Source organism: Oncorhynchus gorbuscha, linkage group LG09, assembly GCF_021184085.1.
Source record: "Oncorhynchus gorbuscha isolate QuinsamMale2020 ecotype Even-year linkage group LG09, OgorEven_v1.0, whole genome shotgun sequence".
NCBI lineage: Eukaryota > Metazoa > Chordata > Actinopteri > Salmoniformes > Salmonidae > Oncorhynchus > Oncorhynchus gorbuscha.
The window spans coordinates 85908379-85927387 of NC_060181.1; the positions used below are offsets into that span (position 1 = coordinate 85908379).

The window sequence follows — 19009 nt, forward strand, 5'->3', positions numbered from 1 at the left end:
ATTTGTAAGTCGCTCTGGATAAGAGCGTCTGCTAAATGACTTAAATGTAAATGTAAAAATGAAACATTGTGTGGGTACATTCATATTAGATGGATAACAAAAGCAGATTCTGGGTTTCAAGGACATTGCTGTGAGCTACATTATATTTACAACCCATGTCCTGCAAAAAACCCAGAAACCAAAATGAATCTAAAACATGTGACTTTTCAAAATGCAATTTTATCTACCAATGTTTTTTCATACATTTGATACATTGACAAATGTTTTGTAAATAAATTTGCTTTGCACTACAGTGTGAAAAATGTGTTCATTTCTCGCTACTTACGCATAGTCTGCATTGGCATCAACACAGATATTCTCAAAGTTACTATATGTACATAGACATCTACTAGAGACAGTATCACCTACATTTATGACAATGGTAAACAAACCATTTTCCACTATACATGAAAACAGACTAGTTCAACAAGGTAAGCTCTTACACTGAGTACACAAAACATTAACAAGTGCTCTTTCCAAAGTTATAATCCCTTATCGATGTCACTTGTTAAATCCACTTCAAATCAGTGTAGATGAAGGGGAGGAGACAGGTTAAAGAAGGATTTTTAAGCCTAGAGACAACTGAGACAAGGATTGTGTATGTGTGCCATTCAGAGGGTGAATGGGCAAGACAAAACATTGAAGTGCCTTTGAACAGGGTATGGTAGTAGGTGCCAGGCGCACCAGTTGGTGTCAAGAACTGCAACACTGCTGGGTTTTTCACACTCAACATTTTCCCGTATGTAATAAGAATGGTCCTCCTACCCAAAGGACATCCAGCCAACTTGACACAAATGTGTGAAGCACTGGAGTCAACATGGGCCAGCATCCCTGTGGATCCCTGTGACACCTTGTAGAGTTCATGCCCGATCAATTGGGGCTGTTCCGAGGGCAAGGGGGGGCAACTCAATATTGGGAAGGTGTTCCTGATGTTTGGTAGATTCAGTGTTATATCGACATATTTAGAGAACTGCAAGATTATGTTTCTTAGCACATTTCACTAGTGTTGTAGTGAGCAGAACCAGAAAGCATCTCGTTTTCTCTCACTCACACACACACACTTATATCTTGATGCTGCTAAATGATCTGTCAGTATGCTTTGAGAATACAGAATATCTATTGCTGGGCCCAACCGAAATACAAAGGTCCAAAGTCCATCTAAAAGTTTCACTCTAAGAGCAGCGGAACACTCTCTCAATCTCAACCAATGAACAGTCAGAATGCCATGCCACTCAGGAGTTCCATCTCCATGGTAACGTTATTGTGTAGAACCTGATTTGCTGTTCTGGACTGTCTTGAGTGTTTGTCTGGGTCCAGGTGTTGTCACGATGGCGACGCATTTTCCCATCAATGCCCTTTGAGGTGTATGTTTTTTGTCCTCTTTTTTACAGTTTCTCTCATTGTTCTACTCTAAACGTAAAGCGTTCAAAAAAATATTCAGTTGGCAGCACTTCCGCGTGTACTAAACACAACCTCAAAGAGCTACGGTTGGTCTGATCCGGAACGTCTGAGCTCCCTTCTTCGTCCTCCGTTTCCAAAGAGACAATCACGCCAAGCAGCAGGTGGATGACTTGGGCTGTTCCAAGATGGACTCTCTGCGCAGGTCGTTGGGTATGGTGCCCACGGGTCCCCACACGTTGAGCTCACCATAGATCCCCGTCTCAATCATCTCCTCCTGCCAGGGGATGGCAATGTTCCCAGAGGAGAACTCGTCAAAGAACACGCGGTCGGGGTCGTCCAGCCCCACTCCCTTCACCGAGGAGAACTCCCCCACGTCATCCAGGTCCTTGGCGTAGACCACCTTGGAGTCAGGGACAAACGGGGGGGGCAGGATGCCTGTAGGAGAGAGGGAGGGGGTTAGAGAGACTCTTACTGAGTGAACTTCAGAAGGAGGGATGGTGTGCTTCTGATTGGGAGTCTGTCTGTGGCAGTTGTAGAGTGTGACACAGCAAAATTATCATGGCTCAAATCCAGCCCACAAACACAACTTAACATTTGGTTCAGTTAGCACTTAGAAATAGTAGTTGGTACCTGCATCCAGTCTCGTCCAGTGGATGGTGCTGAAGAAGGGGTGTGTCCTGATCTCGTCACAGGTCCCGTCCTTGAAACCTAGTCTCTTGTCCACCTGTTTCTCCAGCAGCGCAGAGCAGATGGACTTGGCGTTCTCACTGAATGTCTCTGGGTAGACCACCGTCCCGGTCATGATGCGCTCCTTTAGTGCCTCCTTCTCAACCTGACCAGAAGATGACCGCAGGTTAGCAACAGTACATCAAAGCCATAAACCAACTGGGTGTGCAGGCTTTTGTTCCAACCCTGCACAGACACACCCTTGATTCAAATAATGATGGATTTTGAAGGAAGAATCAAAGACGGGTGTGTAAATGCTGGGATGGAACGAAAGCCTTCAGACTCCAGTGGCTCTACACGACCAGAATTGACGAACTACACTGTTATCCGGTGTGCTCTTTCAGTGTGAAGGCATGAAAGGGAGGAGGGATAGAGCAGGTTACCTTCTCTCCGCGTTCCCTGAAGGGGTTCTTGGCGGCCATAAACTCAAACAGTGTGACCCCTAGGGTGAAATAGTCCACTGAGGTGTCATACTTCTCCCCCTTCAGGAGCTCTGGGGCCATAAACCCTGGGGGCAGATATCAAAAGGACAGTCACAAGAGCCAATACGGAACCTCTTGGAGACACTAAAAGTGAAACCCCATTGTGAGGAGATGAGGTCGGACCGCTGCAGCCCGAGACTGACCTGGAGTTCCGGCATAGCCTTTGATCTTTGTCTGGTTTTCCTTCAGCTCCACTGCCAGACCCAGGTCAGAGATACGCACGTTACCTAAGGACATACGGACAGCGTCACATCACACAAGCATCACATGCATGTGGGTGTGTTTGTCTGTACATGCACACCTCTCATTGTGTACCTTCATTGTCCAGCAGCACGTTCTCAGGTTTGAGGTCTCTGTAGATGATCCTCTTCTGGTGGAGGTGCTCCATACCCTGGATGATCTGAGCTGCGTAGAAACAGGCTCTGGGCTCCTCAAACCCTGGGTTGTTCTCATCCACCAGATAGATGTGGTACCTGGGGTGGCAGGTAGCCTAGTGGTTAAGAGCGTTGGGACAGAAACCGAAAGGTCGCTGGTTCGAATCCCCAAGCTGACTAGGTGAAACATATGTTGATGTGCCCTTGAGCAAGGCACTTAACCCTAATTGCGCCTGTAAGTGTGTCTGCTAAATTACTCAGATGTGAAGTATGGGAACAAACATGTTACAAATAAGGTGTGTGTGTGTGTGTACTTCAGGTCTCCTCCATTCATGATGGTCATAACCAGGCAAAGCTCATCCTTGGTCTGGAAAGCGTAGGCCAGTGACACGATGAAGCGACTATGAACCCTGGCAAGAATCCTCTTCTCCACCATCGCCCCCTAGAGTAGAGGGACAAACATGACAATAGCAACCATCACTCACAAATTCATACCGGTAGGCAGCGAGGAAGAGGCAAAGCGAGAGGATCCACTCCAGTCAAAATCTGTCCACTCAGGGAATACAGCGATAAGCTCCCAAGACTCCCATTGTTAGGGAGACAATCTGGTTGTTATATACAGTATCTCAGCAGTAGGTCATGCTCAATTATCCTTGAAGTAATCACTGACCAAACACCTGAATAGGTGAAAGATATGAAGTGGAATCCTTGCTTTGACCTATCCAATCATATCAGTGATTGACCTTAGCAAGGGGGAATTTTAACAGGGCATTGTACTAGCTGTAAAGGACATGGACTAACCTTCCCCAGCAGTTCCATTGAGAACAGCTTTTCCATAATCCCTCTATCCCTTTGTTGTGTTTAACACAGAGAGCTAAGACTGAGGCAAACGTTTCACTCAAGATTACAGGGGTTCTAACACAGTCAGAGGGTATGACACCTGGCCACACACTGTAGCACTACCCTTCCATGTCAATAGTCATTGCAACTCAGCTTGATCTAGCGTTAATAGGCTACAGAAGCGACCTGTATTCTAATTAACTGATTTCCTCTTGGGATATCATCGGATATCATATAGGAAGTATCACATGACTAGAGATGATGGACCATACCAAAGACCCTCAAACTACCTCCTTCCCACCCCGTCTTTTCACCTCATAGCCTTTCCTCTTCTTCAGCCTCTTCTTGTTGAGCTTCTTGCAGGCGTACAGTTTCCCCGTGGCCTTCATCTGGCAGGCAGACACCTCTCCGAAACCCCCCTTCCCAAGCACACGGAAGTCCTGGAACCAGTCTTGGTCCATGGGCTGCATCTCCAGCCACTTCCACTGCAGGAACCTCTTCAGGTACATGCTCTCCAGGAAGAAGGTGTAGGGAACTTCCTGGAGGTAGCCCAGCACCGAGACCAGTGTCTGGGAAAAGAGGGTGTCCCCAGCCCCCTGCTGTGCCTCCTTCACCTGGGTCACGGTCTCCGGGGTCAGGAAGGGGCAGTAGAGCTTAGCAGAGGATTCCAGGTAACGCTGGACAATCCTAGATGCCTTCTGGGCCCGGTCTGTGTCTTCGGCTAAGTCGTACTCTTCGATGTCCCGCCACAAGTGGCAAGGACCATGGTATTCGGGCGCCGTCTCCAGGAACTCACGGAACAGACGTTTGCCGATGGGCTGCTCCACGCAGACTGACTGAAAGGTTAGGTCCAGGGTTTCCTGGAGGCCCTCACACACGGTGATATGGGGCAGCTTGAGGCGGGCGTGGTACTTCTTGTCACGCGAGGCTGCCGGGTTGGAGCCATCGAAGCTGCCGCGGGCGCTTATGTAGGCAGAGTTGGCAACCACCGTGGTCAGGCTGCCCAAATCCATGGCAACGGAGGGAGAGAGGCTGTCGCCGACAGCGAGGACACTCAGAGGGAGAGCATGGTGAAGGAGAGTGGGGGGCAAGGAGAGATAGCGTGAGATAAAGAGATTACGAAGAATATGTTGAAGTGTGAATAAAAGGTGATGGAGGAGAAAGAGGGAGTGAAACAGTAAAAGGGGAGGATTAGAGAGGAATGATGAGGAAAGATGAAGAGCGGGAGAGAAAGGAAAAGGAGAGCCGTGCCAGCAGCAGGACAGAGGACACAAGATCCTCCTCCTGACCCGAGCGCTTTACCCGTATCTCTCACACACACCTGGCTCAGCACCTTTCAGACAGTAATGCCTTTATCCACTAACTCCCTAATACCTCAGGCTGAGAGTGAGAGCCCAATCTGTGACTGATGTATTCAGACTGTGTCATGGAGGCCAGAGCAGCACCTGTTATCTAAAGAACACACAAGGGAGCAGCACAGTAGAAAAGGGAGGGAGGGAGTAAGGCGCAGAGTCTAAAATTGACACCTCTCGAAACATCAGAATGGCCCCTGGCCTTCATAGATATGGAAGGATCAGAAAGGTGAAAGCAAAATGTTTATATCTCCCTCTAGCCTTCAGCACATTCCCTAATTTTATTGTTAACAATTAACAAGCTAGTTAACTAACAAATGTTCTTGTCAAAATTGTCAACAGAGTAGCTAGCAAGCAACAAGATATACCAAACTGTCTAAAAACCTACAAAGGTGGTTTTAAATGTGGCATGAAATATCTGATTCCATGTGCTTTTTGGCTGTTGACTGCAGGAAAAAGGATTTGAGTCACATCAAAATACCAAATGTGAACAAGGCTTTAGACACCGCAAGTCAACATCAGATTTCCCAGAGGAAAATTCCCAAAGGATATCATATGCTTGACCTATTTGAGGTTATTACGGTGCTATTGCAGCTGAAGCCAATTGAGTAGTGCAAAATACCATATGCTTTTCAGATTATAACACCACACAAAACCACTAACTGAAGTAAACTTGTTAAAACATTCTCTATATTTAATTGACAAAATGATATTAGATTACAGAAAAGGTATTTTGGAAGAGTCAGTAGATGTTGTTCAGTTAAAGAAAAGAGATCTTCGAAGGGAGTCTATGGAGACAGACCTATACACCCCACATCTTAGATACATCAATAATGTCCAGGTCTTCCTTCCGCCACTGACCTGTAAAGGATGTTATGAACTACAATCTTCATAGGATCAGTTTACATCATTTAAACACAAAGCTTAACATTTTCCTATAGGGGAGCGTGGGTAGGAGAGTTATTTTCCTCGCTCGTGCCCGTCACTTGTAAACACTACCATGGTGTGGAAGGGCGCTCTCCAAAACTTAAACGACTAAGGACCAGAAAAGCAGCTGCCTACAGAATGAAAGGAAGCCCAACACACCAGCCCATTGATCAATGCCACAAAAGAGGGGGATAACAAAACAGTGTCCACACTTTCGAAATGCAGTCCCAAACTTTCTTAGGGCGTTGTGGCGACTAAACCGGACATTTTGGATCCAGTGAGTGTCTCTGAGCCAGCGGTCTGGGGGCAGTTGCACTGGCAGCCATCTTGAAACAGTGGTTCACCATTGAGTCTGTCCAAAGAAATCAAAACATAACAAAGCTAACTATTTCACACACAAGGAACACTATACATTCTCCAACAGCAGTGGGTTGTCTGGAAGATGTTTCTTTTCCCTTTATTCTCCAGCTGGGTGGCTGGCCAAGAAGAGGGTGATAATAGACAGAGAAATGCTGCAGCACAGTGCCAAAGCCATAGACTACACTTCCCAGAGAGCCAATGTGCAGCATGTGATTCAGGACTACCCCCTCTGAGGAGAAGAGGGCTGCACACCCTTCATACCCAGAAAAACATTCTTCAATGCCCCTGACAGAGAGAGAGAGAAAGATACTCGGAGGGGGAGAAATACTCAGGGAGAGAGAGATACTCAGAGAGATACTCAGAGAGATACTCAGAGATAGAGAGAGAGAGAAAAAGAGAGACTGCTTGTTCGAGAGGCTTGGCGCGGCAGAAAGTTAATCTTCATCGTCGTTCTCGTCGTAGTCGTCCTCCTCGTCATCATCCCCCATGTACGACACGGGGGTCTCAACACGGGAGCTGCTGTAGTGAGAGTCATTAGAGCTGGAGGCCAGGGGACCATCTGCACCGCTGTCACTACAGAGAGATACAGAGGGGGAAGAAGAGAGTAGTAGAGTTAGTAGGGATGTGCATCTTTCCCTTTCAGGACAATTCTATACCTACAGTGGATTCGTAAAGTATTCAGACCCCTTAACTATTTGTTAGGTTGCAGATCCTCTCAAGCTCTGTCAGCTTAGACGGGGAGCGTTGGTACACAGCTATTTTCAGGTCTCTCCAGAGATGTTTGATCAGGTTCAAGTCCGGGCTCTGGCTGGGTTACTCGCAGATATTCAGAGACTTGTCCCAAAGCCACTGCAGCGCTGTCTTAGTGCTTAGTGCTTAGGGTCATTGTCCTGTCCTGTTGGAAGGTGAACCTTCGCCCCAGTCTGAGACATAGAGCACTCTGGAGCAGGTTTTCATCAAGGACCTCTCTGTTCTTTGCTCTGGAAAACGCCAAGCGGGCTACATGATGAACACAGGAGTGGCTTCCGTCTGGCCACTCTACCATAAAGGCCTGATTGGTGGAGCGCTACAGAGATGGTTGTCCTTCTGGAAGGTTCTCCCATCTCCACAGAGGAAGTCTGTCAGAGTGACCATCGGGTTCTTGGTCATCTCCCTGACCAAGGTCGTTCTCCCCCGATTGCTCAGTTTGGCCGGGTGGTCAATTCTAGGTAGAGTCTTGGTGGTTCCAAAATTCTTCCATTTAAAAATGGAGGCCACTGTGTTCTTGGGGACCTTCAATGCTGCAGACATGTTTTGCCATCTTTCCCCAGATCTGTGCCTCGACAAAATCCTGTCTCTGAGCTCTACGGACAATTCCTTCAACCTCATGGTTTTTGCTCTGACGTGCACTGTCAACTGTGGGACGTTATATAGACAGGTGTGCGCCTTTCAAAATCATGTCCAATCAATTGAATTTACCACAAGTGGACTCTAATCAATTTGTAGAAACATCTCAAGGATGATCAATGGAAACAGGATACACCTGAGCTCAATTTTGAGTCTCATATCAAAGGGTCTGAATACTTATGTAAATTCGGTATTTCTGTTTAGTATTTTTAATACATCTGCAAAAATGTCTAAAAACCTGTTTTTTTTCACTTTCTCATATGGGGTATCATGTGTAGATTACAGAGATGTTTTAATTCAATGTATTTTAGATACAGGCTGTAATGTAACAAAATGTGGAAAAAGTCAAGGGGGTCTGAATACTTTCCGAAGGCACTATATCTAGACACATGGGCTCCGATACCATACAGGAACTAAACGTTTTAGTTTGATTAGAGAACGAGTCGCACAAACATTTGCTGTATAAACACATTCATTTTCCATTCTAGATGAAAATCTGCTGCTGATGGAGCTCGTGAGCTGGATCTGTCTGAACCGACTACTATGGTGTACGTACTATGTAGGCACCTGAGCTGAGCCGACTACTATGGTGTACGTACTATGTAGGCACTTGAGCTGAGCCGACTACTATGGTGTACGTACTATGTAGGCACCTGAGCTGAGCCGACTACTATGGTGTACATACTTTGTAGGCACCTGAGCTGAGCCGACTACTATGGTGTACATACTATGTAGGCACCTGAGCTGAGCCGACTACTATGGTGTACATACTATGTAGGCACCTGAGCTGAGCCGACTACTATGGTGTACATACTATGTAGGCACCTGAACTGAGCCGACTACTATGGTGTACATACTATGTAGGCACCTGAGCTGAGCCGACTACTATGGTGTACATACTATGTAGGCACCTGAGCTGAGCCGACTACTATGGTGTACATACTATACTATGGTGTACATACTTTGTAGGCACCTGAGCTGAGCCGACTACTATGGTGTACATACTTTGTAGGCACCTGAGCTGAGCCGACTACTATGGTGTACATACTATGTAGGCACCTGAGCTGAGCCGACTACTATGGTGTACATACTATGTAGGCACCTGAGCTGAGTCGACTACTATGGTGTACATACTATGTAGGCACCTGAACTGAGCCGACTACTATGGTGTACATACTATGTAGGCACCTGAGCTGAGCCGACTACTATGGTGTACATACTATGTAGGCACCTGAGCTGAGCCGACTACTATGGTGTACATACTATGTAGGCACCTGAGCTGAGCCGACTACTATGGTGTACGTACTATGTAGGCACCTGAGCTGAGCCATAAGGGAGACAAAGCATCTACCACTCACTAACACTATCGGCTTAGGTGTGGCAATGTAGCTCATTTTGTCCCCACACTCTGGGTCTGAAATCACCATCACCCACTAATTAACTTGTCATTTTTGCAGATTGTGTTTGAGCTAGTAACATATCAATATTTATTATTTACAAATTACTTATGACATAGCCAATGAATATTTAGCACAACTCTGGATTTCCCACCCTCCCATCTCAAAACCAAATGGTTCGGACATGTTTAAAGAGTGGTGATCTCTTCTCCTCTCGCTTCAGCCATGCAGTGCGCCTCGCAAAAGTGATTGCTGTCCTCGTTATGAAATGATCAACTTAACCCTGTATGTATATCTGAAAAACTACCAAAACAATTGCTGATGGTGAACCTGAACAATCAAAATCAAATCTATTGTGAGCCCCGTTCAGCAGGTATAGCCAGATGACTTGTCTCCGGGTAGATTACTTTTGATTTCTGTTAAAACACCATTTTCAACAACGCATAGATAACTAATTACACAGGTTGTCACTCAACTAATAAAGCCTAATATCACACAAGTCATTTTAGCATTTGAATGCTTAAGCTGCTGCGCAATGTGCAAGATCAGGAACAGGCCTTGGTCAGTGTGCAAAGCTGGGCACAGTGCGCAGTTTGACTAGCCTACCAATACTCCCTGAGGTTGTTCAGCATGCAAAAGGTCTTATAGATCAATGACTGTCAACACAGTTACATGCAGTTCCACACTGAAGGAGAGGAAGCATCAGTTCTTACAAGAGATGATGTAATATGAGCTAAAGAAGTGTGAACTGCTGATTCGTAACGTTTGTATCGATTTTCTGACCGCTACATTTGGATCGGGTTGGGGTCCACGGACTGATGCACTTGTATCTTAAACATTTGAATCGGGGACCGATGAGTATTGGTGAATTGTTACCTCCCTAAGAGTTACCATATATTTATATGTGAAAGTGCAGATGGCAAGCCTGACTAACGAGGAGAGAGACTCACCTGCCCTGGCCGTGATGGCGCCGCCCGTTGGTGGAGGATCCTCCAGTGATGTAGACGTTACTGATGGGACCCTGGGCCATCTCTGTAGTACACACATTCACATATAGACCTTAGAGAGAACCACACAGGCCCTTGTTTCTCATAGCCAATGTACCCCGAATGATCACCGTTTAACAATGCCCAATTAACTTACTTTAATAGAGATTGTGTGTAGCTCGATGGCTCAAGCTATGACAGATGATTTGGGCATGAAGTTTAAGTATGCGCTATGACCCCTGATCCCTATGACCTCTGACCTGTGACGTAGGGCTCCAGGGCTTTGGGCACCAGGCTGCGTGCCACCTTCAGGTCCTCCGGGGAACATTTGCCCACCTCCAGGCCACAGGCCATGCCCATGCGCTTCAGCACCTCAATATCGTCGTGGATCTCAAACATGTTGTCGAAGTTAAACAGGTACTCAAACCTGAACACAGCAGAATGGGAGAGGAAGATATTAAGACTATAATAGCATGGATAGAACGAATAAATTCATTAAAAACAGTAAACCATGAAAAAAATCAATCGGTGTGTTGCCATGGCCTCGATGTTGGATAAAATAAAATGTCTTTACATTACTTAAATCTTAAATTGATGATAAATTTACACTGGCATATACCAACACACACAGTCACTCACTGGCATACACCAACACACACAGTCACTCACTGGCATACACCAACACACACACACACAGTCACTCACTGGCATACACCAACACACACACACACAGTCACTCACTGGCATACACCAACACACACACACACAGTCACTCACTGGCATACACCAACACACACACACACAGTCACTCACTGGCATACACCCACACACACACACAGTCACTCACTGGCATACACCCACACACACACACAGTCACTCACTGGCATACACCAACACACACACACACACAGTCACTCACTGGCATACACCAACACACACACACACACAGTCACTCACTGGCATACACCAACACACACACACACAGTCACTCACTGGCATACACCAACACACACACACACAGTCACTCACTGGCATACACCAACACACACACACACAGTCACTCACTGGCATACACCAACACACACACACACAGTCACTCACTGGCATACACCAACACACACAGTCACTCACTGGCATACACCAACACACACAGTCACTCACTGGCATACACCAACACACACACACACAGTCACTCACTGGCATACACCAACACACACACACAGTCACTCACTGGCATACACCAACACACATACAGTCACTCACTTGTCGTTTGAGATGCTACAGTCGATGACTGTCTTCTTGCTGGTGTTGATGATGATGAAGGGGAGGTGGATGAGAGAGTTGGGGGGCGGAGGTCTGTTGGCCTGCTGTTCCGTCTGTCTGTTCCGCTGCACCAGGTTCTTAAAGGCTATTTGCTGCAGGAGAGGAACATCACGGAGAGAACGTTAGAATAACGTTAAGTCAACCCGTGGTCTTGTATTTTATGCTTCCCTTAATCGTTGATTGCATTGTCGTCTATGAGGCAGGCTTGTCCTATGATCACCTGTAATATGAGTTCTTGGAGTTGTGACTGCTTCTGCTTGATTCTCTCCAGTCGCCTTTGTCTCTCCACCTACAAAGGAAGAGCAGAATGCAGACAGGGTGTCAGAGCATAAGAGAAAAGGGGGAGTGAGGAGAGTTCATAGTTGGCCAGGTGTGTGTGTGTGTGTGCGCGCACGCATAGACTTACCTCTAGGTTCTGGCACTCCTGGGCTGAGTTGGTAGGAAGACCAATCCATTTGATCTCTTTCTTCTCTTTAGAGATGATGTTCATGGCCATGAGCACGTTGAGCGCGTCATACACACGCCGTCGGATGTTCTTCTGGTCGTACACATGCTACAAGGAGAGGGGGAAGAGGTTCATCTCTGACTTTGATTCCTGTGTGTGTGCAGAGAGCTTACAATGGATTTGTTAGGTGATTTCGTAAGAAAACCAGTGTCCTAAAGCCTAATTTACAACTTCCGTGCCGTCTACCTCCCGGACTGTCCGCACATGGATTTCAAAATCACAGCAGAAGTTTTCGAGGAGGTGAATGTGGACGCAAAACCCTATGTGGACGAGAGAGGACGTTTGATGTCCAAACACTGAAGCGGTAGTAGCGCAAGTAAATTAGGCTTGAGGAAGACCATGTCAGATAATCTTTATTTCCTAAACAGGTTTGTTGTGTCTGTGAAATTGTGACGTCATAAAGAGGTTTGTTTCGTCTGAGCGATGCCATAATGATGTGTTCTGTCTGAGAGAAAGTGATAGTAAAGTTCTGTCAGAGAGAGGGATGTCATAATGAGGAGTTCTGTAAGAGAGTGATGTCATAATGAGGTGTTCTGTCAGAGAGAGGGGTGTCATAATGAGGAGTTCTGTAAGAGAGGGGTGTCATAATGAGGCCTGTAAGAGAGTGATGTCATAATGAGGTGTTCTGTCAGAGAGAGGGGTGTCATAATGAGGAGTTCTGTAAGAGAGGGGTGTCATAATGAGGCCTGTAAGAGAGTGATGTCATAATGAGGTGTTCTGTCAGAGGGGGGTGTCATAATGAGGAGTTCTGTAAGAGAGTGATGCCATAATGAGGTGTTCTGTCAGAGAGGGGTGTCATAATGAGGCCTGTAAGAGTGATGCCATAATGAGGTGTTCTGTCAGAGAGAGGGGTGTCATAATGAGGAGTTCTGTAAGAGAGTGATGCCATAATTAGGTGTTCTGTCAGAGAGGGGTGTCATAATGAGGCCTGTAAGAGAGAGATGCCATAATGAGGTGTTCTGTCAGAGAGGGGTGTCATAATGAGGAGTTCTGTAAGACAGTGATGCCATAATGAGGTGTTCTGTCAGAGAGGGGTGTCATAATGAGGAGGTCTGTAAGAGAGTGATGCCATAATGAGGTGTTCTGTCAGAGAGGGGTGTCATAATGAGGCCTGTAAGAGAGTGATGCCATAATGAGGTTCTGTCAGAGAGGGGTGTCATAATGAGGAGTTCTGTAAGAGAGTGATGGCATAATGAGGTGTTCTGTCAGTGAGAGGGTTGTGGAGAGCGTGATTACAGTCTTCCGGAACAGCTGGTGCTCTCATGCATGTTTCAGAATTATTTGCCTAGAAGCGAGCATAAAATTAGTTTCCCTTAATCATTGATTGTATTGTCGTCTATGAGGCACGAGCCTACTCGTATGGTAGGCTTGTGTCACTGGGCAGCTCTCGGCTGTGCTTCCCTTTGTAGTCTAATGGTTTGCAAGCCCTGCCACATCCGATGAGCATCAGAGCCGGTGTAGTACGATTCGATCGTTGTCCTGTATTGACGCTTTGCCTGTTTGATGGTTTGTCAGAGGGCATAGCGGGATTTCTTATAGGCTTCCGGGTTAGAGTTCCGCACCTTGAAATCGACAGCTCTAGCCTTTAGCTCAGTGCGGATGTTGCCTGTAATCTATCCCCATGCAGTGTGTGCATACAGCTTCAGTACTCACTGAGTCGTTGGGGGAGATGTGGTTGTCTGCAGCGCTGAACTCCGCCACCAGCTCGTCTGCCACCTCGTTGTAGGTGGTTACACCTTTCTTCTGCACCTTCTCACACACCTTCATGGAGAAATGTCTCAGGCCCTTGCCATTCTTCTCCCCCTTCTTACCACGCTTCCTGTGGACAAAGAAGTGATCAAAAAGCTGTTTACTTCTAGATTCCACTGGTATATCACACACAGAAGCACACAATACCTAAACACCTAAAACCAGCTAGGTGCTCAAATAGCTTCTCTATCAATGAACAGAGAGGAGGGGGTGCATCTTAAGTGACCTGCCAGGATGTGGGGTAGACATTTTTTTGGGGGGGGACTCACCCCGAGGACCATGGCGACGCGTCGGCCGGCTGGCTCTGTGTGAGGAACTGGGTGTTGGGTGTTTGAGGGCTGTTCACAAGTATAGCACTGGAAACACTGGGCCTCTGGGGTGTACCAATCACCTACAGGGAGTGGGGGGGTGGGAAGAGAGGGCCCAACCATTTTAGTTTTAGAGTAAAATAGAAAATCTTTATTATTCCCCTAGAGCAACTTGCTTTGCACCAAGCAGTCATCATACAGTACATGTACCTACAACAGAGCAATCTGAACTGACTCTCGACATCATGGTGTGACAAGTGTGTCTCCCTCAAGACCAGCAGGAAAGATGGAAAGAGCATTATGCAGCTGACTCATAATGTACCAAGAGCCTGTGGTGGAGTGAACCTACTCTGGGGTGATAAGGTGAAGAGAACGTCCTGCTTATAGTTGTTATGGGAGGCATGCCAGGTAGGTGATGTATTCCACTGTCTGATGTATTCCACTGTCTACGGGCTGGTCATCGGGTGAAGCATAAGCTGTTCCCCATTATATATTATATATTACCATGTATGTAATGGGATGATGGGAGTAATCCTGCTGACTGCAGAGGTTGATCAGCTTAGGCTCACCCCCTGGTCACGTCACAATGATAATGGATGGGGCTTAGACACCATGGATTCTGTGTGTGGTTTAAACTGTGTAGAGATTTCAGCAAGTGTATTTAGGTGGTGAGCTTGCAGTTAAGAAGGTTGTGCTTGCAATGTCTGAGAGCAAATAACAACCTGCACTCTACCACACTGTGTCAAAATAAAATAGTTTGTCATCAAGTCTGTGGTTGAGATATTTCTGTGGTAGATGCGATAGGGGGCCTGGGAAACGGACACACTCACCATGTGTGGAGCAATGTTGACATTGGAGGGCCCCAGGGTTTTAGGCAGTAGTTGTTTAGCCATGGGGATTGACACGGGATGGACAGCAACCAGAGACAGGACACCTGAGAGGGGACAGAGTCAACACTAGGGTTACCTGGAACCACTGTCCATAAAATGGCTGCCTCTTTTCATATCCAGTTCTCAGGTAGATGGCTTCAGGGGACAGGAGGCCCTATAGGATGCAAGCTTACTGACCCAAAGGAAATTCTGAGTGTACCCAGAATCTATAGAACACCTGTCTGATAATGGAGCCTATGATTAGATGTGCAGAATGTTTTCAAAGGAGTAAAATGTGATGATGTATCATTGCCCCCTGCTGTTGAGTTGAGACATATCTTACAGAGACCAGTATTGAATGAAACCGATCTGGAACACAACACACTGTTTTGCTCACCTTTACTAGGACTCCGATTCTGGTCAATGAAAACCTTCAATTCTCCATTGGTTTCCATCAGACCAACCTGTGGGAAAGACCATCATCAACATCTATTCCAGTAAAATCTCAACTGCTAGTCTCTGGATTGAATCAGGACCAGCATGGAAAAACACTGCACCTGGTTGTCTCTGATCAGACTCACATCTTTGGCCATTATCCTCCTCTGATAAGTCACCAATTACTTTCCTGAAACAGAGAGCAACCATGATGGAGCCGGATGTCTAATGAAATGATCCACTCACACAGTGTGGTGAAAAATGTGCAACAGTGACTCTTCAACCTAAGGAGGCTGAAGAAATTTGGCTTGTCACCTAAAACCCTCACAAACTTTTAGATGCACAATTGATAGAATCCTGTCCGGCTGTACCACCGCCTGGTATGGCAACTGCACCGCCCTCAACCGCAAGGCTCTCCAGAGGGTGGTGCGGTCTGCACAACACATCACCGAGGCCAAACTACCTTTCCTCCAGGACACCTATAGCACCCGATGTCACAGGAAGGCCATAAAGTTCATCAATGACAACAACCACCCGAGCCACTGACTGTTCACCCCGCTACCATCCAGAAGGAGAGGTCAGTACAGGTGCATCAAAACTGGGACTGAGAGACTGAAAAACAGCCATCACAAACACAGAGAGGCTGCTGCCTACTTACAACTTGAATCATTGCCCACTTTAATAAATGGATCACTAGTCACGTTAAATAATGCGACTTTAATAATGTTTACATATCTTACATTACTCATCTCATATGTTTATACTATTTATACCATCATGCCTATGCCGCTCAGTCATCACTCATCCATATATTTATATGTACATATTCTTATTCCATCCCTTTAGATCTGTGTATTAGGTAGTTATTGTGGAATTGTTAAATCACTTGTTAGATATTACTGCACTGTCAGAACTAGAAGCACAAACATATGTGACCAATAAAATGTCAATTTGATTTGGTTTAGAGCTCTGGAATTGTAGCCGTCTGGGTGTATAGAAGTATACACTGCTGGAAAACAAACTATTTTAAATTAGGGTTAACCTGCTTAAAATTCCATCAGGTCAGGGTGGCATTGGATAAAGTAGTCTGGCTTTGGTATGGAGAGCAAAAAAAGAAAATCGTGATTTGCATTAAAAAAAAAACATTTAATCCCTCACCGTGTGACAGTTGTATAAGCCTATGGGTGTTATGGGACAGTTCACAATCCCTGATATAACCATTTTTCTTCACAGGCAAACTATTGCACATTTATACAAACTGCATATTATACATGAAATGTTTGCAAAGGTAGGTAGCAGATTGCGTTATTGATCAAGAAGCAAAGTCTGCCTGTTTATAAGCAACATAGCTATTGCACAAAAGCACCACTAGCTGGCTACAGCCTCGCTATTGCCAGAACAAAAACATTACTAGTCGACTAAATTATCTTTGCAAATCAACTTCGATTGAATATTCCAACGTGCTGAGACTGGTCCGCTGTGATGAGTATCAGACATTCATGTTTTAATATTTATGATATCTTATCATAACTTTCATAATTTCATCAAACTGTAAGGCCTAACGTTAGTAGGTGTTGACCACGTCCTAGACCCGAAATTCCCCACGAAGTTTACAAGCAGAGCAGAAATTGCTAGCCAGCTACAACAATGAAAAAAGGTGCCTGGATGGCTGATTATGAGAATTTGTTTCCATTTAACACCCTGCGAAGACTAGCTAGCTGGCGCAAGGGACTAACTGATGCTAGCCATCTACCTAACATTAGTGATATTACAGGCTAGCTAACAGTAGCTAATTCATTGAGGCACGTTTTGAGACGAATCCGAGTGCAAAACGATTGTGTATAAGAAACCTGATCCAATTTGATATTATGTGGTTATACCAATAGAAGCTAACATGCATTTGCAAGCAGGAATGACCGAGCAATTAAAAGGTTTAACTTGAAGTGCACTTACAAGTGCACTCTTTTCTTCTGCTTCTTCGGCGGCTGTTTTTGTTGGCATCGAGGACAGAGGAAGAGGAGGTCTAAATCCCTATCGCCAAACAGGAAACAAAACTAGACGCCAAATGATCGTGATTCTGAAATAATAGCTAGCTAACACATTTAGGTTTCTAAGCAAACCCAATAGTCCTCGCATCAGACAGATGTATGTTTTATTGCGGAGTATACATGGACCTTTAGGAATTACAGTTAGTCAGCTTTCTGGTCAATCAGGTCTCAATCTCAAAATGGATGCTTTTCAAAGTAACCTCGCTTAGTCACCTAGCGTGTTAATAACTATGAATAATATTACTCGCGCTTGAAGGCCACGGGCGATAAATAAAATAAAAAAAGTAAATGTATAGCTAGTTATAATAAAGCTTAAATAAAACGTGCTATTAATACGTGGTCGAATAAGCGAAGACTGGAAGAGTACGGGTAGCCAGCGCACAACACCACTGCCTGAGGATATTATAACAGTAACGTTGTTTAGAGAATATATCTGCAAACACAACAAATATAAAACGGCATAAATGTTAGCTAGCTACGTTTGCAATTCTTAACACAAACATGCGAGCGAAAGATATACAGCTATATATAATTGGCTAGTTAAAAGAGCACGACTAATATGTTGATGATCGGTTGATGGATAAATTAGTTGGTATAAACAACGGGAAGTAGCTGCTGTAGTAGCATGGTGAGCAACTCGGTCAATGCACTAAATTAGCAGTAGCAAATGGTTAGCTTACTCGCTAACATAACAAGCTACCTCCAACTTTTAAAGCAGGTAGGCTATTATATCGATCGCTAGATAGACAAATCCTCCTTTCGCATGTCACGTTAATAAATGTCCCCTTTCAATCGACAACGACCAAAAGTCTATTGACTTTGTTAGTAGTAAACTGGAAATTCCTCTTAAGCAGTTTTTACCATCCTTTCTCTCAAACCAATCTTGGCGGTGTCTAATATCTGATGTTTCGGATTGGATAGTTTTAACATGACGCAAGCGATCCGTGCTACTGAAGCCACGCCCTTAGGGCAGGACCTCCTTTGCCGCGTTCTTCCATTGGTCTCCAGGTGTTCGGCGTTTTAAGACCCTTTTCCGGGATTTGAAACGGACACACAAAATCCAATTTTTAACTGCTAAAATTGCAAAGAAACAGCTTGTGATCGTAAGGATCCATTTGAAATCATCACAAATCAGAGGTCAGTGTCATAATGAGTCACCTGTTCAGTGATATAGCTGGTATACAAGCTCAGCCATCTCTATATACACACTGACTTAGGAACAGCTAGTCTTCACTGGATCTTTACCTTAACATTTGGATGTAGTTGCAGCATTGACTTCAGATCAGTGGTCAGAGGAAACATCACCATGTGTGTTATACCCCAATCCTTTAATTAATTGTGATTGATGAACTTGTGGAGTCAACCGTAAATGTCTATCGTTTATTACAATACATGCATGTAGTGGAGAGGGTACCGGAGCGCCAAGTCTAGGTCCAAAAGGCTTCTTAACAGCTTCTACCCCAAGCCATAAGACTCCTGAACCGCTAGTCAAAGGGCTACCC

At 45.5% G+C, this 19009-nt stretch overlaps 2 protein-coding genes across 5 annotated transcripts; both read right to left on the reverse strand.

Annotated features, from left to right (window-relative positions):
• Positions 1 to 199: 199 nt before the first annotated feature.
• Positions 200 to 5273, reverse strand: LOC124044207 (rhodopsin kinase GRK1-like). The gene is made up of 7 exons (XM_046363749.1): positions 4177 to 5273; positions 3337 to 3464; positions 2964 to 3121; positions 2792 to 2875; positions 2550 to 2674; positions 2071 to 2272; positions 200 to 1875 (listed from the first exon to the last, which is right to left on the reverse strand). Exons 1-7 carry the CDS (start codon positions 4873 to 4875, stop codon positions 1586 to 1588), a joined length of 1686 nt encoding a protein of 561 aa, XP_046219705.1. The 5' UTR covers positions 4876 to 5273; the 3' UTR covers positions 200 to 1585.
• A 609-nt stretch (positions 5274 to 5882) lies between these two features.
• Positions 5883 to 18405, reverse strand: LOC124044209 (transcription factor Dp-1-like). Of its 4 annotated transcripts, none has more exons than XM_046363753.1 (12): positions 18369 to 18405; positions 15606 to 15649; positions 15422 to 15488; positions 14986 to 15089; positions 14117 to 14238; positions 13752 to 13917; positions 12000 to 12146; positions 11814 to 11882; positions 11534 to 11685; positions 10531 to 10697; positions 10235 to 10316; positions 5883 to 7074 (listed from the first exon to the last, which is right to left on the reverse strand). In XM_046363753.1, the coding sequence occupies exons 2-12, from the start codon at positions 15615 to 15617 to the stop codon at positions 6936 to 6938; spliced, it is 1227 nt and encodes a 408-aa protein (XP_046219709.1). In that variant the 5' UTR covers positions 15618 to 15649; positions 18369 to 18405; the 3' UTR covers positions 5883 to 6935. The 4 variants fall into 4 exon arrangements, with proteins under 4 accessions (XP_046219709.1, XP_046219707.1, XP_046219708.1 ...); XM_046363751.1 differs by lacking the exon at positions 18369 to 18405 and adding an exon at positions 17413 to 18346 and having other exon boundaries at positions 15582 to 15649; XM_046363752.1 differs by lacking the exon at positions 18369 to 18405 and adding an exon at positions 17413 to 18344.
• Positions 18406 to 19009: the final 604 nt, after the last annotated feature.